At 49.3% G+C, this 27,851-nt stretch overlaps 1 protein-coding gene and 1 long non-coding RNA gene across 2 annotated transcripts; one reads left to right on the forward strand and one right to left on the reverse strand.

Annotated features, from left to right (window-relative positions):
- Positions 1-982: 982 nt before the first annotated feature.
- LOC146355525 (uncharacterized) lies at positions 983-6,095 on the reverse strand. Its single transcript, XR_014787451.1, has 3 exons — positions 5,889-6,095; positions 3,556-3,737; positions 983-2,350 (listed from the first exon to the last, which is right to left on the reverse strand). It is a non-coding gene; the product is annotated as an uncharacterized LOC146355525 (long non-coding RNA).
- Positions 6,096-7,269: 1,174 nt separating this feature from the next.
- On the forward strand, positions 7,270-27,527 carry LOC146355526 (vomeronasal type-2 receptor 26-like). Its single transcript, XM_084829925.1, has 7 exons — positions 7,270-7,469; positions 7,776-7,921; positions 8,187-8,332; positions 9,467-9,559; positions 18,538-18,612; positions 23,230-23,356; positions 26,576-27,527. The coding sequence occupies exons 1-7, from the start codon at positions 7,270-7,272 to the stop codon at positions 27,487-27,489; spliced, it is 1,701 nt and encodes a 566-aa protein (XP_084686051.1). The 3' UTR covers positions 27,490-27,527.
- The last annotated feature ends 324 nt before the right edge of the window (positions 27,528-27,851 follow it).

A 27,851-nucleotide genomic window follows, 5' to 3' on the forward strand; every position in this document is an offset into this window, starting at 1 on the left:
AGCAACGTGTTCCAAACTTCAGCTGTGGAAGACAGAATAATCTCCTGGCAGTCCTTGAAGGGGCCGACTCCGAAATCTCCACCAAGATTTCAGGCATGCTGGACATCTACAAGATCCCACAGGTATGTGAATGGGGGCAAGGGATGTAGGCTGAGGCTGCTTCCGCTTGGCCAGAGAAACCCAGAAGGTGGCATTGGACTGGGCATCACCAAGTAAGGCTGGAGACAGGTAGTACTTTCAAAAGAAATGAACATGGTTTGAGAGAGGTTTTACTTTCCATATTACTTTGGTCTAGGGATGCTAGAGAATTCCACCATGGATCCCAGGGAGGCTGAATTCCAGTGAATTTGGCCCCCTGGAATCCGTGGCGGAACGGAGCAACCCGCCCCACCACCCTGCGAAAACCCCGGAAACGGAGCCTACCTGGCTGCGGCCCTGGCGGTGGTGGCGGCGGCGGCTCCAGCGGCGGATGAAGTGCCGGTGGCAGCGACAGCGGTGGCTCCGGCCGCTGCCGGGCTCCTGCAGCTTCAAATGTCCCTGGCCATGGAGCGGAGCCAGCTGGGCAGGATTCCGGTGGTGAGGAACAGATCGCCTCCCCCCCGTTGAGGATTCCAGGGGGAGGAACGGATCACCTCCCCCCACCTGCAGACCCCAGCGGAGCCAGGTAAACACCCCTACTTTGGTCTTGCTGTCACCTCTGCACAGGGGAGTTTGAAACGGTACAAAGGGTGCAGTGAATTTTCAGTGTTTGATATTGGGTTGAATCTATTTTAGGGGTGCTTCTTGGTGGACAGCTCCCAATACTAGCACTCCAAAGACATTCTGCAGCTATATGGACTGGTGTTTGGTTGTTTGTTTACTTAATGTACATCTATTTGGTATGAAAACAGCAACAATAACAGGAGTTGGTGAAACATCGGAGGGTTACAAAATGGAGACATCACCGGCATCTGGAAACACCATAAGTCAGCAATACTGAAATGCCGCTGCAATCAATGGGACTTTAATCAGGGCGAAATTTCACATTGGTTTCAATGGGGTGTAAGTTGGATTACTTTAGGCTGGATCCAACTTTTTTTTTTCATTGCATAAGTAAAAACAAACATGGAATGTATGTACGCCCCATGGACAGAGAGAGAGCCCTCTATTGTCCTGCATCCAACAGTCTCTCCAGAATATATATAAAATATTCCTTATAATTAAATTACCTTTGAATCACTTCCATTCTATAATAAGGATAAAGAGTCTTGCGCATCTGAAACAATTACATATTTATTATGGCATATGGGTTTGTGGACAAGAATCCACATTTCTTTGTTATGTAATTTTCCCCCAGGGAATAGACCCAGTTGAAAATCCCCCTCCCTCCCATCCCTTCCTAGAAAGAAGCATCCCTGACAACCCTTGCTGGGGAAAGAGGGGAAACTGCTGCAGTGTTGATGTGTGCACTGACCCCAGTGTGAGTGTGCGCTGAACGGATGCTGATTCAGTGCTGGGAAACCGGCCCCATTCTGCTCGGACTGATTTGGCACCAGTCTGCTTTGAGTCATTGTCAAACCTGAGTCATGGTTTGGAGATCTGAGGCTTACTGCTCCCATTGACTCTCATGGATGATATCTGTAGGCATAGCAGCCCCTTAGGATATGTTTGTGCCCTTCAAGTGCCAGAAAACTTCGTCCAGGATTTTCCGTGCCCTGTGTGTTTGTCTGCGTGTGACCTTTGGTCTTCCTTTCTTTCTAATGGGAACGGCCAGGAACTTGTTTATTACTTGGCAGATGTGGATGCAATATGCCAAGGTAGGGGCTGCTTCAGAGGGGATCGAACGAGTTTGGGCTTATCCCTATGATATCCACTTCTGATAGGAATGTAAGAGACATGCTGAATTGGACCAAAAGCCTATCTAGTCCAGCAAAGCCTTTCGAGTCCAGGCCAGCGATCTGCCTGTGGGGACCCTGCAAAGAAGGATGTGAGCACGTATACAGAGGCATCCTGTCTCAATAGAGGAGGTCATAGATAGCCACATGATTAGTTGCCATTGATAGTTTATCTGCCATGAATTTGTTTAATCCCCTTTTGAAGCCATCCAAGCTACTGACCATCTTGTGGTAGTGACTATCTTGTGGTGGTTGTTGTTGTTCAGTCGCTCAGTCGTGTCTGACTCTTCATGACCCCATGGACCATAGCACGCCAGGCCTTCCTGTCCTCCGCTCTCTCCCAGAGCATGCTCAAGTTCATATTCATTGCATCGGTGATGCTATCTAGCCATCTCATCCTCTGCTGTCCGCTTCTCCTTTTGCCTTCAATCTTTCCCAGCATCAGGGTCTTTTCCAGTGAGTAGCATAAATATACACTGTGTATAAAATAAAAAATTTATTTGCCAAGATAAAATTTGCCAGGACAGTGGCTGCTTCAAAGGGGATCAAACGTGTTTGGGCTTTGTTCAAGAGTGGCATTCACATTTTGCGGGCATCCATATGATACCCACCTATTATAGGAACATAAGAACCCTGCTGAACCAGGCCAAAAGCCTGTCTAGTCCAGCAAAGGCCTTTCCAGTCCAGGCCAACCATCTGTGTGTGGGGAGTGGGGACCCTGCAAGAAGGATGTGAGCGCAAGAACACCCTGCCGCTCATATTCGCAAGCAACACATACACAGGGGCATCCTGTCTCAGTAGAGGAGGTCTTAGATAGCCACATGATCAGTGGCCATTGATAGGTTATCTGCCATGAATTTCCAGTGATATGGAACAGTTTTTCTCCCTATCCATTTCTTCCACATCATGCATAATTTTGTACACCTTTCACATCGCCCCCCATAAACACCTTTTATTCTAAGCAAAACTGTCCCACATGTTATAATCTTTCCTCACAGTGGAGTTACTCCAGCCAGCTTGGTTGCCCTTTTCTGAACTTCTTCCAGTTCTACAATGACCCTTTTCAGGCTTGTAGGAGTATCTTAAGTGTTTTATTTACAGTTAGTTCTACACGTAATTATGGCCAACAGAGAATGTTCCTTTTTCATAGCAGACACACACTGGGTCAACATTTCCATCGAGCTGTTCACCACAGCCCCAAGATCTCCTTCTTTGTCCAGTAATCGTAGCTCAGATCCCAGCAGCATCTGTGTGTCTTGTTTGGCTATACTGCTGTGGAGGGTGTGGAGGCTGGTGTTTCCCCTCTGTAGTGTTTCTCTAAGCATCGCCAATTTTCTTTGCTTGCTTTCTGGGGGAAGATATGTGATTGGTACTCAGACTCCATCTGTGCCTTGTATGTTCCTTGGCCAAGTTAGTGTGCTTTGAGCTGGATCCGTTTACCGTCTGTAATATGGGAAGGGATGGGAGAGCCAGCAGTTCAAACTTGCTGAAATTCTCCTAAATTCACCTGAAACCTTGTTCTGCTTTCCACTTATTTTTCAGCTTGCTAAAATGAGAAAAATGAATATATCCTTGTGTGTCCGACAAAAAGTGCCCTCACCCCGTGCCCGGCTTGCCTGGCTGCGGGGGGGGGGGGGCTGTTGTGGGGGGGGCAGACAGGACAAGGACGAAGGCTACTCACCTTTGCTCCTTGCATCAGCAGTGGGTGGGGTCGAGCCGGCCGCTATTTAGGCTGCGTTGCCCCCAGCCTCCTCTTCATTCCTGCTGCGCGAGATTTCGAGTTCCTCGGCGCGCGCGCAGCAGCACCTCCGGTGGTGGCAGCATCCTCAGTCCTCGACGGTGGCGGAGGCACCAAGAATGCATCTGGGAGGAGAAGGCATCGGGGAGGAGGCGGCATTGGGGAGGAGAAGGCATCTCCTCTGAGGCGGACCTCTGCAACAGCAGTTTGCCCCCCCGCAGCTCGAGCGCGAGGCTTCGCCTGCGCCTCCTTCCGCGTGTCCCTGATCCACCAGGGTTTCTCAGCTCACAGGCCATTGCCTGCTTGGTGGGGGGGTCCTCTGGACCCGCACCTGCCCCTCTGCGATCCTTAGTGATCCCTGCATTAACCACTCCTGCCAGGCGGGCTCTCTGGACATCCGGTTCATGGGTAACCAGAGGGCAAGCTTGCAAAGATCTATTGCTTTCTATTTCAGTCAGGCTGGAAGCCATTGAGGCTTCGCAGCAGGTCGTTGCTGGGCAAGCTGCATCCGCAGCAGCCTCAGCAACTGTGTGCTCTCTTGCGGAGCAGGCCCTTCTCGCGCAAGGGCCGCCGGCACCCGTTGCACCAGCACCAGCAGTTCTGGACCACAGCCAGACCCCCGACGCTGCAACCGACCTTGGCTCAGGTGAGGTTCTGGGACCCGGGGGGATAGCACCACCGACCGGTTGGAACCAGCTCCCGCCATACGGGTGGTTCCCCTTTGCAGCAGGGATGGGTTGGCCGTTTCACACCCCAGCAGGGGGTATCTCAGGGTTCCCTTCGCCGGATCTACCGCCCCACTGCCCAGGATACATGCTCCCGGCCCACAGCTGGCATCCCTGTGTCTCACGGGGCCTTAGGCCCTGCTTCAAACCCTGCTTGCGGGGTCGAGGGGGTGGAAACATCCACTGCCCCCCCCAGCTGCTGAGCCTCACACAGCTAGCAACAGGGAGGCTCCTCAACATGCCCCATCTGCCATGGCTGCTTGCGCTGCCGTATGGCGTGGCCCTGTAGGAGAAGGCTCTGATGAGCCTGGGGTGAGTGATAAGGACCCTTAAGGCCACATAGATAAAGGGGCAATCCCAACTGGGGGGATACCTACCCCCCTGGGATACCACCTATTGCCCGCCACTAGGGAGAAAATTCTACGGGGAGACTTTGTTGACGTCTTTTCCCTGCTATTCCGGGAGTCAGAAACAAAGGAGGGGAGAAATCTGGCAACAGGGACCAGGAGAGGGTCAGGCGTAAGAAGGTGGCCTGCATTTGGGCCAACTGGCTGGCCGGCTTCTTAATCTATATGGGTGTCATTCAGCAAAAGCACCCAGAGCGTGGTTGGGTCCTCACTAAGTATTTGGATATCATATATAGGGCCTATACCGAATACGAAGGTGGAGCTTGGCTGGCCTACGACGAATCTTCGTATGTGGGCCGCATTTGACTCCACACTGCACTGGGACGCCGAGAATCAGCATCCTTGGCTGCAGTTTATGACTCTTGCCAGGCTGGGTTTTGGTGATCGGTCAGATAGTGGGCACATCTTAGCTAAGCTGACGCCTGCCTCAGCCCCTAAGGCTGGGGCGGGACAGGCAGTTCAACACCACACGCTCTGCTGGGAGTTTGGCTCCAAGGGCGTCTGCTTCAAGAACCATGCTGATTCCGCCGTGCATGCTCCATTTGTGGGGGACAACATGACTCTATTGGCTTCCCAAAGGCCAAAGGTTTGCGGGGCCGAAATCGGGATTGGCAGGGTGGCAGGAAGTCCGGCCGCAGCCCTCAACCTCCGCCAAAAGGGGCCCAGTCCAATTAAGTTGGGGCCCCTACAGCACCTTTTGAAGCAATACCTGTGCCAGGATAACACCCGCTATTTGGACGAGGGAGTTTCACTGGGTTTCAGGATTCTGTTTCTGGGCCAACACCAGGCCCAAATGTCCCGGAATCAGAAATCTATCGCGGGTTTCGAACGGTTGGTCATGGATAAGATCAATAAGGAGGTGGCCGCGGGGCGAGTCATTGGCCCATTTGATTCCCCCACCTTTCCCTGATCTCAGGGTCTCTCCATTGGGCATTGTGCCAAAGAAGGCTGTGGGTGAATACTGGCTGATCCACAACCTGTCCTTCCCCAAGGGTGGATCAGTGAACGATGCCATCCCTGAGCACCTATGCTCGGTCCATTACACATCATTTGATACGGCAGTATCCATGGTGAAGGCACTGGGCCCCGGTGCCCTCATGAGGAAATGCGATATTAAATCTAGGGGTGCACGAAAGTCACTTACCTGGTCTCGCAGCTTGCTTCACGGTGGGGGGGAGGCGCTTCGCTGCTCCCCCCGAAGTTCAGGCCAAGGGGGGGAGGCTTCCCTCCTCGCCCGGCCGAAATTCAGGCCGGGAGGGAGGCTTTCCGCCTCGCCCGGCTGAAATTCAGGCCGGGGAGAAGCGCCCGTCTCCCCGGCCACGAACTTCAAAAGAAAAAAAAAAACGCCCCTGTGATAGGCTACGTAACGATTAACGTAGCCTATCACGGCTAGATCTGCAAAGTCAGCCATGATAGGCTACGTTAATCGTCACGTAGCCTATCACGGGTGACTTCGAAAAAAAAAAGAAGCCCGTACGCAATGCGCGTACGCTATTTGCGTTGTCCTTATTTTTGCCGTAGTCTACGTAAATCTTTACGTAGACTACAGGGACCAAATAAGAAACGCGAATGGCGGCTCCCTATGGGGGCCGCCATTAGCCGTACGTGCTTTTTTTTTTTTTTAAGTCACCTGTGATAGGCTACGTGACAATTAACGTAGCCTATCATGGCTGACTTTGCAAATCTAGCCATGATAGGCTACGTTAATCGTTACGTAGCCTATCACAGGGGTGTTTTGGGTTTTTTTTACTTTGCTTGTAATGGCGGCAGTGGCAGCCGGTCGAAAGACCGGCTGCCGCCCCCGCCCCTGATGAAGACCTGCCAAACCGCCACCAGGACCTGCCGCCGGGAGGGACATTCGTGAAAGGTAAGTCCCATCCCGGGGGGGACGGGGGGCGGGGGGGCAGAGAATTTCTCCCCGAACAACCTTCGGAGGACCGAATGCGTTGGCGCTCGGCCCCCTGAAGTTTCGGGGAGAAATTCTCCCCCATCCCTAATTAAATCCACATTCCGCCTCTTGCCAATTTGCCCCGATGACTTCGACCTTCTGGGATTCCATTTTTCAGTACATTTTATGTTGATAGGGCCCTACCCATGGGATGTTCGGTATCCTGCGCTATGTTTGAGAGGTTCAGTTCCTTCTTGGAATGGGCTTTGTTTGATAAAACCGGGTCCCATAGTATCGTGCACTACCTTGACGACTTCCTATTTGCAGGCCCACCCAACACCCCCCAGTGCGCTCGGCTAATGCGGGAATTTTGCACCCTTGCTGAGGCACTGGGTGTACCTTTGGTGGACTGAGGGCCCTTCCCCCTCTATTAGGTTTCTGGGCATTGAACTGGACTCTGTGAAGCAGCTTTGTAGGCTGCCAGCTGACGAACTGCAGGCTCTAAAGGATAAGATTCTGCGCATGCTGCAGTCTAAGAAGGTCACGTTATTGGCCCTGCAGGAAGTAGTCGGTCACCTTAACTTTGCTTCTCGGTAATTGCCCCGGTAGGGCTTTCCTTAGACGCCTTTGTAACGCCATGCGAGGCCTGCGCTCACCACACCATCGGATTTGGGTATCGTCTGCCATGAAGGATGATCTCTTTGTGTGTCTGCATTTCCTCAACACGTTCAGTGGCATTTCCTTCTGGAAGCACGAGTTATTCTTAGAAGCAGAACTGCAGATACACTCCGATGCATCTGGGGCACAGGGCTTTGGGGCTGTGTTTCGGGACAGATGGTGTCACGCACGATGGCCGGCGGAGTGACTAGATCTGGGTGTAGGAAAGGACCTTACCTTCTTAGAACTCTTCCCAATATATGTTGCTGTGCATTTGTGGGCGGCCCAGCTTTCTAATTCCGTTACTTCTGGTGTGACAATCAAGCCACCATCCAGGTCATTAATTCCTTGTCATCTCACAACGGTCAGGTCATGGCTTTGGTCCGGGCTTTCACATTGCAGTGCCTTCAGTGCAATATTTTATTCCACACACGGCACATTCCCGGCATGGACAATGCCTTAGCTGATGCATTGTCACGTAACCAGGTGCAGCGTTTCCGAGAACTGGCCCCCTGGGCACGTGCCATACCGGACGCCATGCCAGCCGCCTTTGGCAGGTTGGCTGGAAGAGACAGAACAGACTATCCTGCAGTCCTTAGCCCCTAGCACAAGAGCTGCTTACACCAGATCAGGTAGGGAGTTCTTTTCCTTCCGGACGGCGGCACATCTTCCACAGTGTTGTCAATTCCGGTCGATCACGTGCTTCGGTTTTGTGTTGACGCCCACAGGCGGGGTCTAGCGGCCTGGACCATCAGTGGAAGGCTTGCTGCACTTGCCTTCTGGTCCAAAATGAAGGATGTGCTGGACAACACTGCAACTTCCAGGTCTGGCGGGTGCTTCAGTGTTGGTCCAAAGGGTCCCTGGTGCCACCCGACCCCAGATGCCCTATGTCACCAGATATATTGGTGGGTTTGCGGGGCCTGTGGCCTTTGTTGTGCAACTCAACACACGAGGCCACTTTGTTTCATGCCGCAGCACTCACTGCATTCTTCAAGGCATTCAGGATTTCCGAGTTGGTTGTGTCTGCTAAGGGTGACCTGTCGGTAGGGATGTACAAAAATCACTTACCTTTCGCGGATTATGCTGATGGTGGGGGGGAGGCACTCCGTCCTTCCCCCCGGAATCCTGGATGGGGGGGAGGCACTCCGTTCCTCCCCCCCCCGGAATCCTGGCTGGCCGGCTGTGCTCCGCAGCAATTCTGCGGAGCCGCCGGCCGGCTCCCCCAGCAGCCGGACATCTGGCCGCTGGCTAGGAGGGACGCAAATGGTGGCAGCTGTACCCGCCGCTGTTTGCGTCCCTGCAGTCAGCCGTGATAGGCTATGTAAATGTTTACGTAGCCTATCATGGCTGACTTAAAAAAAAATGCGCGTACTTATTTTGTTCCTTATTTTGGCACGTCTTAGACTACATAAACATTTACGTAGACTAAGATGGCGAAAATAAGGGGAACGCAAATAACGTAGCGTCTACGCTATTTGCGTTTCCCTTATTTTCACCGTCTTAGTCTACGTAAATGTTTACGTAGACTAAGACGTGCCAAAATAAGGAACGCAAATGGCGGTGGCCATGGCCGCCGCCATTTGCGTACAAGCGTTTTTGTTTTTTTTAAAAAAACTAGCCGTGATAGGCTATGTAAATCTTTACATAGCCTATCACGTTTTTGTTTTTGTTTTAACTGGAAATGGTGGTGCGGCAGCCGGTCGGAAGACCAGCCACTGCAGCCGCCACCGCCGAACCACCGCCGGAGCCGCCGCCGGAGCCGCCGCCACCAGGAAGATCCGCCCAAGGTAAGTCTCATCCCGGGGGGGCGGGGGGGCAGGCCGTTCTGCCACTGATTTCGGGGGGCCAAATGCGCTGGCATTCAGCCTCCCCGAGATCCGTGGCAGAACTTTCTTACATCCCTACCTGTCGGGATGAGCCTTGCAGTTCAGCGACTTACAGTTTTCTCAGCAGGTTGCCCTTATTCAGCTTAGGAAGTCTAAGACCGACCAGGCGGGGAGAGGTGTCAGGTCACTGCCTTAGGGGATTTTCTCAAAGTTCAGGGTAATCTGCCCAGCCCCCTTTTTTGCCATAGCGACTCCTCTCCCTTAACCAAATATCAGTTTTAGGTAACCATGCAGCGAGCTTTAAAGGCGCTGGGTCTGGGCGCACTTCGTTTCGGCACACATTCCTTTCAGATTAAGGCCGCCTCCACTGCCACATCTTTTGGGTTCACTGCAGACAAAGTGCAGTCCATTGGCAGGTGGCGCTCCAAGGCATACCGGGCCTATGTGAGGCCACTGCTGGGCCTTTAAGGCTGTGAGGTCAGTTGTGTTCATTCCTTGTTGCTTGTTCTTCTAGATGGCTGGAGTGCGAGTGAGCCAGTGAAGGTGGTCATCTGCGGGAACAGCATGGTTTTTTGGGCCGGTTGGAGGGCCTCCTCCAGTTGCGGATCCCAGCTTGGGCTCAGCCGCTATGCCGCCGTTCAGTGGTTGGGCAGACGTGGGATGCGTTGGGAGCGCCTTCTGCCCACGTTATTCCAGCAAGGGCTGGTGAAGGTTCCCCCGCAGGTTCTGGTGCTGCACTTAGGGGGGAATGATCTAGGCTTGCTGAAGGGCAAGGTCCTCATTCTTTAAGCCTGGAAGGATTTGCGACTGACTTGGCGTCACTGGCCAGGAATCACCATTATCTGGTCCAACCTGCTACCCAGAATGGCTTGGAGGGATGGCTTGGATCCTCGTGCCATGGATAGGGCCTGTAAGAAGGTCAACAGGGAAATCGGAAACTTTCTAATCAAACAGGGCAACCAGACCATCACCCACCCTGCCATTTCTCCTGCCTGGGGGATGCTCTACAGAGCGGATGGTGTTCATCTCACCGAACTAGGCAATGATGTCTTTTTGGCCAATTTGCAAAGGGGCATTTGGGAGTGTTTATGGCTCAGGTGGGGGGAGGGTGAGTAAGCAGAGGCTTGTCACCCTCCTGTGGCAGCTCCGGGCAGGCACTCCGCTGGGGGAGAGGACAGATGGGCATTCATAGGCACCGTTTCAGGTGACTGGTAAGGCCTGAGGATTCCGGCTCTGGATTTTGTGACCCCAGTCGGGAGATACGGCTTACCTCTGAGGCTAACCCTCCTCACCCGCTCGGGTTCTGTGGCCCAAGGGGGGGTGACAGGGGAAGGTCTCCCAGCCCAGAACTGGGTATGTCCGATTCGGGGGGTGATGCTGGACACCTCGCCCCAGACGACGACTGCCTCACTCTACACCTGTCATGTTAATTTTGTTTGCTGCATGCCCGCTGGTGCTTCCTTCGCATATTGTGATCTATCAATACATGTGGCCCTATTTTATCCCAAATCTATTTGTGTCATCTCGTCATTTCTCCCCCCTGTCCACCCGCAAATGTCATTTTTCTCCAGTAGACTGAAGTGAGAAAACACGTATTATTTTTTTGAGTACACCCATCTAGGGATGGACGAAAGTCACTTACCTGATCCCGAAGCTTGCTTCACTGTGGGGGGGAGGCGCTCTGTCCCTCCCCGCCAAAATTCTGGGTGGGGGGGAGGCACCCCATCCCCCCCGCTGAAATTCTGGCTGGTGGGGAGCGCCCCGCCTCTCCGGCTGCGAAAGTTCTGCTCCTGCCGGGACACAAATGGCGGCGGCTGTAGCCGCCGCCGTTTGCGTCCCTGGCCTGCAGTCAGCCGTGATAGGCTACGTAAATGTTTATGTAGCCTATCATGGCTGACTTTGAAAAGAAATAAAAAGCGTGTATGCAAATACATACACGCTTTGCGTGCATGCTTTTTTTCTTCTTTTCAAAGTCAGCTGTGATAGGCTACGTAAAGATTTACATAGCCTATCATGGTGTTTTTTGAAAATCTAGCCATGCTAGGCTACGTAAATCTTTATGTAGCCTATCACGTTTGTTGTTGTTGTTTGTTTGTTTACTTGGAAATGGCGGTGGCGGCAGCTGGTCGGAAGACCGGCTGCCGCCGCACCACCGCCGGGAGCCGCCGCCGCAAGGGACATTCGCACAAGGTAAGTCCCATCCTGGGGGGGCAGGGGGGCGGACCGTTTCTCCGCCAATTTCTGGGGGCCGAATGCGTTGGCATTCGGCCTCCCAGAGATTCGTGGAGAAATTCTCTGACATCCCTACACCCATCTCTTTCTCTCTTTCCTAGGTCAGTTATGGGTTTGTCAGTCAAGTTCCCAGGGAGAGACATAAGTTCCCCTGTGTTTACAGGATGGTCCCCAAACCAGAACCTCCTTACCTGGGGATTGTCCAACTGCTCCTGCATTTCAGATGGACTTGGATCAGTCTCTTGGCTCCAGACAATGACAATGGAGAAAGGTTCATGAGAAGCTTTCCACCTGTGCTCCTCAAAAATGGAATTTGCCTTGCCTTCTCAGGAAGCATTCCAGTGGCAGATTGGGGGACAAGGGCGTTTGACATAGTTTCACATTTTATGGACACTCGTGTCAATGTAGTTGTTTTTCCAGTGGAGTCTCGGATAATCTTAATTCTCATAATGATCATTTATAGAGCTGAACTGGTCACAAAATCAACTGTGGGGAAAGTTTTGATTGCAACAGCTCTGCAGGACATCAGCATAAGCGTGTTGTACAAAATGGACCAATTCCAGCGCACCCAAGTTTCCTTGTCCTTCTCAATCAAGAAAAACAGAAGGATGCAATATGACAATTTTGACTCATTTCTCAATGCTATCAAGCACTTTGGGGAGACAGTATTTCATTGTTCATATTCAAGGAATACGTTGTCTGTGAAAGCCTGGAAGAGTTGTACAGAAAACGAGAACTGGGAGAAACTGCCCCTGGATGTGATTGAAAAGATCCTGTCTCAAGATTCCTACAGTATTTACACTTCCATCCAGGCTGTGGCACAGACCTTACATGCTGCCAACTCATCTCCACTGAATATGAGAAGGATGGTGGGTGGAGAGAAGCTGGCACTTCAAAGAGTACATTCATGGCAGGTATTCCTATTCCTTCATCTACATTTATCCCTCAACTTTCTTCAAAGAAACTCACAACGGTCCTGTACATTAGGTTAAGCTATTGAGCTTCATAATCAAACCATAGTGGGGATTTGAACCCAACTGGGGGAGGGATGTGGCAGAGGACATGCTGTGGTTTAACGGGTGCCTCAGTCTCCTTCCATTTTTGAGTTTTCAGTTTGGAAAGGTGTCCAGGAGCAAACGGGGATTCCATGGCTGTACCACACCACCAGCTACGGAATGATCTGCCAACCTGGGCTAGCCGGGTGGTGTCGATGTGGTGTTGCGGTCTCTTAAGATATTTGTGCTGAGTCGCCTCAGCATTCAAGCAGAGGCTGCCCTGGTAGGATCGGATTAAGGCTGTTTCCAGTGGAGGCTGGTGGCGAATCTGATTAGGCGACAGGGATGGGGGGGACAGGTCAGCATAGGTGGAGCCAACGGGTCACAGGAGGTGGAACAGTGTTTGTATCCCCAACGGCTGGCAAGCTATACCACAAAAAGGAAGAACAGATGCACCTGAACTTTAAGATTGTACATGCAAAATAAGGGGTGAGGAAATCACAGCCACACGAAAGCACATTTGGACCCACATTCTCTTGTTCCGGAAACAATGCACAGTCTACATGGAATCATTAATGAAGTATGTGTGCGTTTCACACAATCACCCCAAATCATGATGCTGGCATTGCAGATGATGATATTTTCAGAGCTGGACAGCCTCATGCAGCTCAAGGCAGTGATAAGCCTCAGGGTGGTCATCCACAGTAAGCCTCTGGCCCAATACTGAACTCACACACAAAATACACAGACAGAGAGAGAGAGAGAGAGAGAGAGAGAGAGTCAAGAATGTACAACAGTAAAGCAAAAACATTTTTCACTACACATTTTTGTGGAAATTACTTTCCATTCTTTCGTGGAAGCAAAAGAGTTATATCTCTTCCATGGTAGAAGACTCAAATACAAACACAAGCTTTCCCTTTGGCAACAAACAGCACACAGAGGCAGATCTTGGGATGTAAGAGAATTCTGCCACGGATCTCGGTGAGGCCGAATGCCGGTGCATTCGCCCCCCCAAAATCCATGGCGGAACGAAGCCCCCTGCCCTCCCACCCCACGAAAGGCATGTGAAACAGAGCACTTACCAGCTGCCATCCACGCTGACGTGCTAATGGCGGCCGCAACTGCGGCCGCCATTCGCTTATTCATTATAGCCATGATAGGCTACGTAAATAATTACGTAGCCTATCACGGCTAATGCAGGGATGCCCATTTGTGTCCCTGAGGAGGCCGTTGTAGTCTACATAAGTATTCTAAGGCTTAACTAAGGGAACACAAATGGTGGCGGCTACAGCGGCCTCCATTTTCGTTCCCTTTTTTTGCTGTTTTAGCCTATGTAAATATTTACGTAGGCTATTATAGCAAAAAAAAAGGGGAATGCAAATGGCGGCCGCTGTAGCTGCCACCATTTGCGTCCACTGTTTTTTTGTGTGTTTTTGCCATGATAGGCTACGTAAATATTTACGGAGCCTATCGTGGCAAAATACAGGGATGCAAATCACGGCGGCTACGGTAGCCACCATTTGCGTCCCTGCAGGCTGCGCAGTGGCCAGATGTTCGGCTGCGAGCGGCCCCAGCCAACGGAGCCAGCCAGAGAGAATTTCGGGGGGAGGGACGGAGCGCCTCCACCCCCACCGCGAATATCACCCTTTGAAAAGGTAAGTGACTTTCGTACATCCCTAGGCAGAACACATAAACAGACATCGATGCCCTCTCTTGTACATGTTCATACTCAAGGAAGAAACATAACCTGATTCTCTGCCTCGTTCGGATGCAACGGCCAAGCAGAGCACACACACACACACAGCCACTGCTGGACCAGGACATTTTGCTGCCTGAGGAGGACCAGCAAATGCCGCCCATTTCTCAAGGCCGATCTGGGCCTGTCACTACAACTCAGCCTAACCTACTTTACAGTATTTTGAGGGTAAAAATGGAGAGGAAAGTCAGAACATAAATGTAATAAAATGAAGTAATTTTATACTTGTTGTTGTTTATTCATTCAGTCGCTTCCGACTCTTCGTGACTTCATGGTCCAGCCCACGCCAGAGATTCCTGTTGGCCATCGCCACCCGCAGCTCCCCCAAGGTCGAGTCCGTCACCTCCAGAATATCATCCATCCATCTTGCCCTTGGTCGGCTCCTCTTCCTTTTGCCTTCCACTTTCCCTAGCATCAGCATCTTCTCTAGGGTTCAAAAGCATCTATCTTCCATAAGGCTCAGCCTTCCTTATGGTCCAGCTCTCGCAGCCATATGTTACTACAGAGAAGACTATTGCTTTAACTATACGGACCTTTTTTGTCAGTGTGATGTCTCTGCTCTTCACTATTTTATCAAGATTTGTCATTGCTCTCCTCCCAAGAAGTAAATGTCTTCTGATTTCCTGGCTGCAGTCAGTGTCTGCAGTAATCTTTGTGCCTAGAAAGACAAAGTCTGTCACTGCCTCCACATTTTCTCCCTCTGTTTGCCAGTGATCAATCAAGCTGGTTGCCATAATCTTGGTTTTTTTGAGGTTTAACTGTAACTCAGCTTTTGCACTTTCTTCTTTCACCTTCTTCATAAGGTTCCTCATCTCCTCCTCACTTTCAGCCATCAAAGTGGTATCTTCTGCACATTGGAGATTGTTAATATTTCTTCCAGTGATTTTAACTCCAGCCTTGGCTTCATCAAGCCCAGCATGTTGCATGATGTGTTCTGCATACAGGCTGAATAGGTAGGGTGAGAGTATACAACCCTGCCGTACTCCTTTCCCAATCTTAAACCGGTCAGTTGTTCCGTATCTGTTCTTACCATTGCTACTTGATCGTTATACAGATTCCTCAGGAGGCATACAAGTTGACATGGTATCCCCATATCCCAAGAACTTGCCACAATTTGTTATGATCCACGGAGTCAAAGGCTTTAGAATAGTCAATACAACAGAACTAGATGTTTTTCTGAAACTCCCTGGTTTTCTCCATTATCCAGCGGATATTGGCAATTTGGTCTCTAGTTCCTTTGCCTTTTCTAAACCCAGCTTGTACATCTGGCAATTCTCATTCCATGAATTGCTGGAGTCTACCTTGCAAAATCTTGAGCACTACCTTACTGGCATGTGAAATAAGTGCCACTGTTCAATGATTTGAACATTTTTTAGTGTTTCCCTTTTTTGGTATGGGGATAGAAATTGATTTTTTCCAATCTGATGGCCATTCTTGTGTTTTCCAAATATGCTGGCATATGGCATGCATCACCTTGACTGCATCATCTTGCAAATTTTTAAACAGTTCAGCTGGGATACCGTCATCTCCTGCTGCCTTGTTATTAGCAATGCTTCTTAAGGCACATTCAACCTCACTCTTCAGGATGTCTGGCTCTAACTCACTGACCACACTGTCAAACCTATTCCTGATATTATTATCCTTCCTATACAGATCTTCTGTGTATTCTTGTCACCTTTTCTTGATCTCTTCTGCTTCTGTTAGGTCCTTGCCATCTTTGTTTTTGATCATACCCATTTTTGCCTGGAATTTGCCTCCGATGTTTCTAATTTTCTGGAAGAGGTCTCTTGCCCTTCCTATTCTATTATCTTCTTCTGCGTCCGCACATTGCTTGTTTACAAATAATTCCTGATCTCTTCTGGCTAACCTCTGGAATTTTGCATTTAATTGGGCATATCTCCCCCGATCACTGTTGCCTTTTGCTTTCCTTCTTTCATGGGCCACTTCCAGTGTCTCAGGAGACAGCCATCTTGCCATCTTGCCTTCTTGGTGTTCTTTTTCTTTGGGACATTTTTTGTTGCCACCTCCTCAACAATGTTGCGAATTTCTGTCCATAGTTCTTCCGGGACCCTATCTACTAGATCTAGTCCCTTAAATCTATTCTGCACATCCACTGCATATTCATGAGGAATATTAGTGAGCTCGTATCTAACTGTTCTGTGGGTCTTCCCTATTCTCTTTAGTCTGATTCTAAATTGTGCAATCAGAAGTTCGTGATCTGAGCTACAATCAGCTCTGGGTCTTGTTTTTACCGACTGTATAAATGTTTGCCACATTTGGCTACAAAGGATGTAGTCAATCTGATTTCAGTGTTGAGTCGACCATCTAGTAAAGTCCATGTATAAAGTCGTCTCTTAGGTTGTTGGAAGAGAGTGTTTGTTATGCACAGTGAGTTGTCTTGGCAACATTCTATCAGCCTATGTCCCACTTCATTTTGTTCTCCCAGAACATGCTTGCCTGTAATTCCAGGTGTCGTTTGACTACCCACCTTAGCATTCCAGTCTCCTATAATGAAAATAGCATCTCTTTTTGGCGTATTATCCAGTAGGTGCTGCAGATCCTCATAGAACTGATCTACTTCTTCTTCAGCATCTGTGGTTGCGGCATATATTTGGATCACTGTGATGTTAAATGGCTTACCCTGAATTCAAATTGAGATCATTCTATCAGTTTCTGGATTGTATCCAAGCACTGCTTTAGCCACTTTGTTATTCATTATGAAGGCTACTCCATTTCTTCTGTGTTCCTCTTGTCCACAGTAGTAGATCTGGTGGTCATCTGATGTGAAGTGGCTCATTCCAGTCCATTTCATTTCACTGGCACCCAAAATGTCTATACTTCATCTTGACATCTCCGCAATAACCACATCCAATTTGCCCTGGCTCATAGATCTTACATTCCAGGTTCCTATGGTGTGTTGATCTTTAGAACTTCAGATTCGTCCTTCACCACCAGCACCATTGGCCGCTAGCTGTCCTTCTGGCTTTGAGCTAGCTGCATCATCACATCTGGGGCTACTATTTGAACTTATCCTCTGTTACTCCCCAGTAGCATTTTTGCCATCTTCCGACCTGGGAGTCCCATCTTCCGATGGTATATCGACAAATCTCTGGTTGTACTTATCCATTTAGTTTTCATGGCTAGAATACTGGGGTGGGTTGCCGTTACCTTCCCCAGGGATTGTATTTAGTCTGACCTCTCTGCCATGACCTTCCCTTCATGGTTTAGCTCATATTGTCTGATGCTATGTTCTTAATAAGCCTCCTAGCATGTAAAATGGCCATCTGTGAATTGCATTACTGTGTGCACGTATTTACATGCATTTGTGCTAGACAGGAGAAGTGTCCTGCTCTCTGCTTGTGTATTTGTTGTATACAGACCGGGGGAGGGAGCCTGAAGTCGGACACCAACTTTTACAACTCACATGAAACATTCACAATCTGTAAAACCTCTTGCTTTCATATGCCCCACCCATCCTCACACAACAAGGCCTTTACAAAGAGAGACACATCTGTCTTCTTCCCTTAAGCCATCAATCCTGTGCATACTTACATGGGAGTAAGTCCCATAGAATTCAGTGAGATTTACTTCTTAGTTGACCTTTAGTATTGCTACATATCTTATTAACCTCCACTCCCTCTCTCTTACAAACACACCACCAACTTCACCAGAGTATATAGCAACAGGGAGAAAACAATTTGTTGCTGACTCCACATTTCAAGAAAGGCGAGGGATGGAGAGAGCAATGATTTTGATGATGATCATGGTGATGATAATGAATTGAATACTCCCCCCCCCCATCTCACTCCCTATTTCAAGAAGTTTACATACCAGGATTGCACTGAGCTGGCTCCTCCAGGTAAGCAGGCCAGCACGAGTGCACATCACGTGCACGTGTGTGCACTCACTCACCTCTCTCCTCCCTGCCCCTCTTTGTTAGCTAAATGACAATTAAGCCAATGACCAAGCCAGTTCTGCACTGATGGGAGAGAACCCCATCAGCCAAAAGACCCCTTCTTGAGGACGGAATGGGTCTTCTCCAATTGGAAAGTACAGGCTACATGCTTGCACTGATCAGATTTGATAGTATTATTATTATTATTATTATTATTATTATTATTATTAATAAGCCGGCTCAGCCAGAGAAGCTGGGCAGCCTTAGAATGTTTCAAGGCTCTGCAAGTGCATGAGCATCCTCAGTTGAAAAAAGGAAAGCTGCTGCTCTAGGGAAGGAGGAGGCTCTCAGCGTGGGCCAGGCACAGCTGTGGTTGCAATGGCCACTGCGGAGGGTCACTGCAAAAGGAAGTCCCTCGGTAAATAGTTGCTTTTTAAATAATGGCAGGCGATTTGGCAGGGCTGTAAGAAAGGGTCTTCCCTTTCTCCTCCTTTTTTCATTTTTCATGACTCCTGGGTGGGCTCTGCCTCTCCTGCCCTTAAAGACCCATCGCCCCTGGCTGTATCAGATGATCGCCCACCGGTTTTCAGTGTTGCATAATGGGATGAAGGTGATCTGGGTATGGAGGTAAAGATTGTCTATTTGTCACTGAGAGATCACAACCAGGGGGGGTTTCTCGATGAGAACAGAAGGAGAAGCGAATGGAGGATTATTCAGATATTTTCAAGGGTCTGCTTTTGTGCACTTTGGTCCATGTAGGGCTCCACGAGCGAGGGCACCGCACCAGTACACGTTGCTTCACAGAACATACTTCCAGGTGGGGTGGGGGGATGGGAGTAAACGTCATCAGACTGGCGGGGCTGTGCAACCCATAAAAGAGTCTCTCCCCCCCCCCCGCACCATCCAGGCTCTCCTTTCTCCTTCCTCTGATACTCCTGTAATGTGATCAGTCGAAGCCTACCACCAACAATTACTGCCTTACACCAACAAAGTAAACATTAAAGAAACACAGCTGCAGATCCTTTGCTACTGTATAAAATCCTGGGAGGTCTCCTTCCATGAAATGGTCTTGCCAAAAATCAGTCTCTTTCTCTCTCTTTCCCCCACCTATTAATTACTGCCTTTCAACAAAGACACAAAACATGGATATTTATGGAAAAAAGGCTCATTGACCACAGTGGAAGTTCCTTCTGAGGAGACACCTGTTTCCTCAAGCTATGCCCAATTCCACCAATTAATTTTTTCCCCTTCCCCTCTAAAAGCATCATCTCACATTGTCACTAGCTCGTCTTTGTCCAGCACCACCTACACCCCCTTCTCGTGATGCTGTTATCACCCAATTGCTCTATCACGCAATTGTGCAATTCCATGAAAGAGCGATTGCGTGAGAGAAGCATAGTGAGATGGAAGAAATCACCCATCCTGAAAGGAAGTAGTGAAACAAACCTCAACTACAAAGATGTTTTGAATGTCACTGTGTCACTATGATGCATTTGTCCAGCAATACCTATACCCCATCACACTATCTCCCGCTTTCCAGCTATTCCTATGCTCTCTATCTCACTATCACAGGTGGGGAAAACATTGGGGAAACACCCCTTGCCTGGGGTCAGAGAATTCATGGCCAGGTGAAAGATGCACCCTTGGGCAGGGCTATCATGCCAGGGTAAACGTGGAATGGGGGTGCACGCCACAACAGCAGAGCAGCCAAGCCAAATTAAGGAGAACCATTGGACTAAAAGTAGTCTCAGAAGAACTGTTTTTTCCACGATAAGCTCCAGGGTGGCTGCAGGATGGCCAGGACATCACACATGCCTATCAACATCCAAGCACAGCCACCTCAGAGTAAATCGCTCGTGGAGACCCCCCCCCCCATGTAAGCACATCCACGTAACTGTAAGTAGAACTCTCCAGGCAATTGGGAACTCAGCAGACAGGCTAAGATACCATGTTGAGGCATAATTCCTGAACAGGCCTCATCAGCCTCATCAGCTCTGCAGATTAGAAGTCCACATGTGGAGAGCCAAGATGTTCAACAGAATTTCCTCTTTACCAAATGGGTGTTTTTCCCATGTCATTCTAGCTTCACCCTTTCCTGAGACATTTCCAGCTTTACAATAGTTCCGTGGATGGAGCATATTTGGATGAGAACGGGGAACTGGCATCTGACTTTTATATCGTGAACTGGGTGATTTTTCCAAACAAGTCCACTGCCAGAGTGGAAGTTGGGAGTATAGAGAGACAGGCCTCCTCAGAGATCAAGTTCACCATTGATCAGAAGGCCATTGGCTGGCCCAAGCTGTTGAACCAGGTGGGAAAAACTCTATGCCTTCTAATATCTCTTCCCAGGCAATCCTATACATATCTAATGCAAAGTATGTCCCATTGAGTTCAATAAGGCTTGGTCATTAAGTTCAGTGGGGCTTACTCCCAGGTAAGTGGGCACGGGATTGCAGCCTGAAGTTCTATCAGTTTGTTAGCTATTGTACACAACATTTTAGGAATGTGATTCCCAAATCCAGTAATTTATACTGAAATCACATAGTGACTATGGATAGAAAAGGTTTAGCATGATTATACGGGAACTCCGAAGTCCTGCTGAGAAGTATGCCAGGCCAGTGCTCCTTTCACTCTTTCAGGGCATATTTGAAATGTTCCAAAATGTGGGTGCTGTCACTAAATGGTATCCATGATGGGGAGTGCCCCTTCACAAAATGGCTGCTCTGGTGAGCATGGCCATCACAAAACACAAATTTCACAGAAGGTAGCAAAGAGAGCGGGAAGTTGGATAGTGGAGGGATCCATCCCCCTGCCTCCCATCATGTTTGGCATTGTATGGCAATGTTTGGGTCTCCTGTATAGGTGCCAAGCCCAAAATTTGCTTTAAGGCATGAGTGTCCTGTGCAAATATGTTGGCTGTGTGTGTTTGTGTGTGTCCGTGTGCACATATGTGTGTATGCGAGAGATACAGAGAGAAAGTGAGAGAGAGAGAGAGAGAGAGAGAGAGGGGTGGGGTTGTGGAGAGAGGCAAGTTGACTGAATTCATACCACAAACTAGAGGAAGGTAGGTTTATGTATATGTGTGCCTTAGTCGTTGATTGTGATGACCTCAGATGGGAGAGGGACACGGGGAGTGCGAACCTGTTGATTCTCCGGGACCTCTCAGCGGCTTTCAATAACATCAACCATGGTATCCTTCTGGATAGGTTGCCTGGGTTCGGAGTTGGAGGAACTGCACTGCAGTGGTTCCACTCCTACTTGGATGGCCAATTCCAGAAGGTGGTGCTGGGGGATTATTGCTCTGTGCCATGGCAATTTTGCCATGGGGCTCCACAGAGCTCAATGTTTTTCAAAATGCTGTTCAACATCTACGTGAAAGCACTGGGGGAGGTTTTCCAGAGGTGTGGGCTGAGGTGCCATTACTATGCAGATGGCACCCAGCTCTACCTCTCTTTCTCATCAAACCCAGGTGAGGCAGTGGCTGTTCTGAACGAGTGCCTGGGCATAGTAATGGACTGGATGAGGGCCAATAAACTGAAACTCAGTCCAGACAAGATGGAGGTACTGTTAGTGGGTGGTTCGTTTGCAAGGCTAGGTGATGTCCAACCTATTCTGGAGGGGATTGCACTCCCCCTAAATGATCATGTTTATTGGTCGGGGTTGCTTTTGGACCTAGACCTGTCCAAAAATATATATACCAAAAATAGGAATGAAAGGGGGTCCATTGCATGTGGCGAAGTGAACGCTGCCCAGAAAATTTAGGTGAGAATGAATTTATCAGTCTTTATGTTGCCACCGACAAGGCACTATATTGTCATTAAAAGCAGAGGAATTTGGGTGCTGTCACAATTTGTTGTTGCATTGCAAAAAAGGCTCTTCTGTGTGGCCTCTGCTCCCCACATCTCCCCAATGTTTGTGGGAGGCACCAGCCTCAACTGACTGAAACCAAACTGGCTCTGGCTCCTTCTCAGCATTCGGTTTTCTACGGGACCATAACAAGCTGCCATACTATTGGTCAATCCATCCTATTATTGTTTGTTCTGACTGGCCGTGATGTTCTCAGACTTTAGGAAGAGATTTTTTACATCACCTGCTACCTGATCCATTTGACTGGAGATGTGAGGTATTGAGTATGAGGCCTTCTGCATGGTAGATATGGGCTTTACCACTGATAGGGATGGCAGAGAATTCCGCCACGGATCTTGGTGAGGCCGAATGCCAGTGCATTCGGCCCCCCAAAATCTGTGGTGAAACGGCCTGCCCCCCCAGCCCTCCGCGGATCCCCTCTGGGATGAGACTTACCTGGGGCGGATCTTCCGGGCGGCAGCGGCTCCGGCAGCGGCTTTGGCGGTGGCGGCTGCAGCGGCTGGTCTTCTGACTGGCTGCCGCCGCTGCCATTTGCAGTTTGTTTGTTTTTTGTTTTTTTTACAGAGACATGATAGACTACGCAAGTTTTTACGTAGCCTAAAACGTCTGAGTAAATTAAGAAAAAAAGGTGTATGCAAATCGCCGCCATTTGCATTCCTTATTTTGGGCTGTCTTAGTCTATGTAAATATTTACGTAGACTAAGACGGCGAAAATAAGAGGAATGCAAATTGCATCCGCTATGCTATTTGCGTTCCACTTATTTTCGCCATCTTAGTCTACGTAAATATTTACGTAGACTAAGACGGCAAAAATAAGGAACGCAAATGGTGGCGGCCGTAGCTGTCGCCATTTGCGTGCGCATTTTTTTTGTTTTTTTTTCCCCCAGAGTCCTCCGCGGCCGGAAATCCAGCTGCGGATGGCTCTGGCCTGGCTGGGCCTGGCCGGCTGCTCTGCGGAGCTGCCATGGAGCTCAGCCAGCCGTGGAGGATTGTGGGGGGGAGGAACGGAGCGCCTCCCCCCCGTCGAGGATTCCGGGGGGAGGGATGGAACGCCTCCCCACCACCACCATCTACATAATCCGCAAAGGGTAAGTGACTTTCGTACATTCCTAATCACTGAAACAAATTCCTCCCCAGGATCTCTCTCCTCTCTTTTTTTCCCTCCTCAGGTGGAAGGATGATATTCAGTTTTCTAAATATCATCACCTATTCAACCTCCTTAAGCCTCATCTTAATTCTAGTAAATGTTTAACTAAGGAATTACATTTCCTTGTTATGCTGTTTCCAACTCTATAACTAATTTCCACCAATTTAAATATCACTTCCAATCTAACTCCTTTTCCTGGATGTTTCTTATCTTCATGGATAGACCGTGCCTTTTTCTAGATGCGCTGAAAGTTGTCGGCCTGGATTTGCCAAGGTGATTCAGGAAGGAGAGCCCATCTGCTGCTATGCCTGTGCCCCATGTGCAGAAGGGACCATCTCCACTCAGGATGGTAAGAGAATCTGGAGCAAAGAGCTGCTCTCTCTCAGTGGGACACAGACACACTGATACCTTTTAGGATGAGTTGTTTGAGGCACCAGTTCCTTTCTAGTTTTGTGTATAGTTAAATATTAATGTTCACTAACTAATTTCACAAATGGACTTGAAAGAAATAACCTGAAGTAATGGAGTACAGGGGGGAAAGCAGCTATCCGTGGTCCTCTAGTGTGCTATTGTGACTAGGTGGAGAAATTAGGGATGTTGGCACAATCCGCCATGGACTGCAGTGAGGCCAGATTCTTTGGAATCCTTTGGAACGGCCTTCCCCCCACCACCACCCCCCAAAATCTCCCCGGGACAGACCTATGTGGCGGCAGATGCGGCGGCGAATGTGGCGACGATTGCTTTGCGGCAGCAGCTGCAGCTCGTCTTCTGGCCATTGCCGGGCTGCTGCAGCCCCAAATGGCGGCCTTTGTAGCGGCCGCCATTTGTGTCCCTGCCTTTTGCCATGATAGGCTACGTAAATACTTACGTAGCCTATCACGTCCTAATGCAAGGATGCAAACGGTGGCTGGAGCAGCCCGTCAGCGGCTGGAAGTCAGGAAGGAGCCGGCCCTGGCCAGTGGCTCCACGGTCTTGCCGCAGAGCAGAGCTGGTTGGGGAGGATTCTGGGGGGAGGGACGGATCGCCTCCCTCCCCACCACGGATCCCCGGAACAGAACAAGGTAAGGGATTCGTGCATCCCTAGGAGAAATCCTCCATGGACCCCAATGAGGCCGGATTCAAATGGCACCACTCACCTCTGCCTCCCTCAGGAATCCTCCAGACCATGATCCTCCCCAGGGCGACTCTGCGTAACTGCCGGCCGGATGCAAATAGTGTCCACTACACCATTTGCAGCCGTTAAGCTCTTATATTAAGCTAAATGCAGCCATAAATGGATTTACGGATGCAAATGGCATCCACTATGCCATTTACATCTGTGGTATTTCCCGCGGTGGGGGAAACTGATAATACCAATTCACCAAAGGTATTTAAAGCTGCATTTAGGTTAATCTAAGAGCTTTATGGCTGCAAATGGCACAGTGGACGCCATTTGCATCTGGAGTCAGCCCTTAACCTAGCGATATGGCATGGCAATGGCAGCCGGCCGTATCGCTGATGATATGGAGCTGACAGCCAGCTCTGCGGATCCCCGCTGAGCAGAGCCAGCCAAAGAGTATTCTGGGGGAAGGGATGGATTGCCTCCCCTGCCCAGGTGGAATCCCTCCCATAGCAGCAGGTAGGGAATCCGCCCATCCCTAACTGTGACACTGTCAGTCTTCCATCTACTGCCTGCTTACACATCAATGGTAATATTTACGGACAATGTTATGGACAGTTTGTTCCCCACAGTATATCCTGATAAGCACAGCAACTGAGTGGTGTCATAAGAGCTCAGGATAGGGTTGTATGGGAATTCCATTTGAGGAGTGAAATGGTGAACATTTCCAGTTCAGCACTGGCAGATTTTGTTTTTGCAGCTGCTGCCTCCAAACAAACGTTAAGTGCACATAAAGCACATTGCAGGGATCTAGTTTTGTGGTTTCCAAAGTATAGAACAGTGTGGTCAAGCTATCTCTCTCCAAGAGTGACCATAATTGGCTTAACTGCCAGGGCTGCTTTTAAGCACACCTAGTACAACTGTACCTCCAGTGATAGTGCTGGTTCAATGTGCACCTTCTGACTACACACCTGCTCCTTTACTGTAAGAGTAACCCCTTCCAGAGCAGGCAGCTGACCCAGTTGCTGGACACTAGAGCCACTCACCCTCAGGGTGACTTGGACTGGGAAAGAATCCAACATCTCAGGCAAGGGTATTCCAAGGCCCTTCTTTCTGTGATCCTTTTGGGGTGGTGATGCAATGGAAGGAACTTGACATCTTCTCCATGCAAAACATTTTCCTGGCCACTGAACATGAGGAGATCCCTGCTGGTTGACATTAATGGACCATCTAGTCCAGCCTCCTGTTCCCTGAACCTCATAAGAAGGACACTGTCAGGGTTCTATCTGAGATCATAGAGTCCCAAGGCAGCTCTCTGAGGAGGAGATAAAATTCATGGGACAGGAACTCTCTCAGATTTCAGAGGTGCAGCTGGAGGGGGAGCCCCCCCCGCTCACATTCCTGGGAGTGACAGTGACCCAGGCATTGAAAGGGAGGGACAACTTAAGCTTTTGGATGTGAGGTGCAGGCACAGGCAGAAGTGAGAGATTTCAGGAGCCGAGCTTAGGCACTCAGCCCGATTCGCTTGATGTCAACAGCTGTGCCCCGAGGCCCCACGGGAGAGGGGGAGATCTTCCCCTCCCACTCCTTAAGTTCAGAGTGTTGCCGTGTTTTTCCCAAACGTACATCAACTGATGTCCTAACACTTAGAAACCCCTAGTTGGCTGATCTTTTGTAGTTCCTCTGAGTCTCAGGCAATTAGCATCTCTATGCTTCATTACGATGAATGGAATAAAAGCCTTGGAAAGCAGCCCTTTTGATTGAGTGTTGATTCCGGCTCTTGGAGGATTCAGTAGGCAACAGGGGCACTCCTGAGAGACATGAAGGCTACAATCATCTCCTTTTGTTACTATCAGCAGCTGGTATGCGGAGGCAGACTGCCTGTGTACCTGTACGAAGTATATTTTTATTTATTATTTATTGAAATTATTTTATACTGCTCATCAGCATGCACACATGGGCACGTGCGCACACACACACACACACACCCCTGCCTGAGAAGCTTACAGTGAATGAATCACAGGCTTGCAATTGAAAAACACAGGACATGCAAAGAAAAAGGGATAGGGAAGAAACATATAGCCATCATGATTGCAAGATACAGATAGACGAAATCTCCATGAATGTATCTAAACCTTCTTGAAAGCTACAGGCCACCATATTGTGGCATTGAATTCTGAAATCTGGCTGCTTCTCATACCTAATTCCTGTGGTTAGTTAATGGTCTCCCCCCCATCCTTGTATCATCTTCCTCTTCTGGCATCTATACTTTCACCCACGAACATATGATTTTGAGCAGGGGTGGGCAGAAAGTAGATCTCCAGATGTTTGGCACTTCAATTTCCAGAAGCCCCAGCAAGCATGGCCAATGGTCAGGAATGCTAGGAATTGTGGTCAAAGAGTTTTTCAGGGCATGAGCCTTTGGATCAGGCTGGATTAGTGAAGCTGCAGCTGCTCTCTTTTTTTCAGATGCAGACCATTGCAACAAGTGTCCAGATGATCAGCATCCAAATGAAGACCGAGATCAATGTGTTCCTAAACTTATCAACTTCCTCTCCTACAAAGGAACTTTGGGGATTATCCTAGCTGTCACTTCCCTTGTATTGTCCCTGACCACTGGTCTACTTTTAGGAATCTTCATTCAATATCGAGAAACTCCAGTGGTCAAAGCCAACAACCGTGACCTCACCTACATGCTCCTCATCTCCCTCCTGCTCTCCTTCTTGTCCTCCTTCCTATTCATTGGTCAGCCCCAGAAGGTGACCTGTCTTCTCCGACAAACCACCTTCAGCATCATCTTCTCAGTCGCCGTCTCTTCTTTGTTGGCCAAAACTATCATGGTGGTGATGGCATTTCTAGCCACCAAGCCAGGAAACAAAATGAGGAAATGGCTGGGGAAAAATGTGGCAGACTCCATTGTGATTTTTTGCTGCAGTGTTCAAGTGGGCATCTGCATTCTCTGGCTGGGAATCTCTCCCCCATTCCCAGATTCTGATATGCATTCCCAGACTGGGCAGATCATCCTGCAATGTAATGAAGGGTCTGTTATCATGTTTTATATCAGTCTTGGCTACATGGGCTTTTTGGCTGCTATCTGTTTCATGGTGGCTTTTCTTGCCAGGAAGCTGCCCGGGGCATTCAATGAAGCCAAGTTGATCACCTTCAGCATGCTGGTGTTTTGCAGCGTTTGGGTGTCCTTTGTGCCCACCTACCTGAGCACCAAGGGGAAATACATGGTGGCTGTGCAGGTCTTCTCCATCTTGGCCTCCAGTTTGGGATTACTGGGTTGCATCTTCATCCCCAAATGCTACGTTATTGTACTGAGGCCAGATCTAAATAAGAAAGAGCATCTAATGATGAAACAAAAGACTGTGTATGATTGAAGTACACTCCGTCGGTACAGTACAGTGATACTTTTCTTTACTTGGGTGTGAACTTCTGTTGTGTGATGTTCTTAGAAATGGTTCAGTAGGTGATGCTAGGATTTGTCCAGAGCATCTGGTACTGTACCATTGTGGGAAAGGCTGATTTAGAGTGTTTATATTAGTGTGACAGATTTGTCCTTGTCCTGTGACATCCTGCCATCAGAATTCGGTGTTCCTTGATGACAGATCAGCAGTTAACCATCCCATGCATATTCCAGGTAAAACGTGTCGCCTAGGACCCTATGTTTTTTGTATTCCTGGTATTCAGACATAGGTTTTAGAAATTCAGGACTCAGAGATCAGGCATAGCTTTTCATCTT

Source organism: Heloderma suspectum, chromosome 2, assembly GCF_057233095.1.
Source record: "Heloderma suspectum isolate Gila_16-S chromosome 2, 16-S_ref, whole genome shotgun sequence".
NCBI classification, from domain to species: Eukaryota; Metazoa; Chordata; class Lepidosauria; order Squamata; family Helodermatidae; genus Heloderma; species Heloderma suspectum.

Excerpts from the sequence above, each read along its gene's own strand:
- LOC146355526 (XM_084829925.1), top strand. The coding sequence starts at position 7,270 with ATGCGAGGCCTGCGCTCACCACACCATCGGATTTGGGTATCGTCTGCC. Across the intron at positions 8,333-9,466 it reads CTGCTAAGGGTGACCTGTCG|ATTAAGGCCGCCTCCACTGC; the intron begins GTAGGGATGTAC and ends CATTCCTTTCAG. Across the intron at positions 18,613-23,229 it reads ATGGGATGAAGGTGATCTGG|ACCGTGCCTTTTTCTAGATG; the intron begins GTATGGAGGTAA and ends CTTCATGGATAG.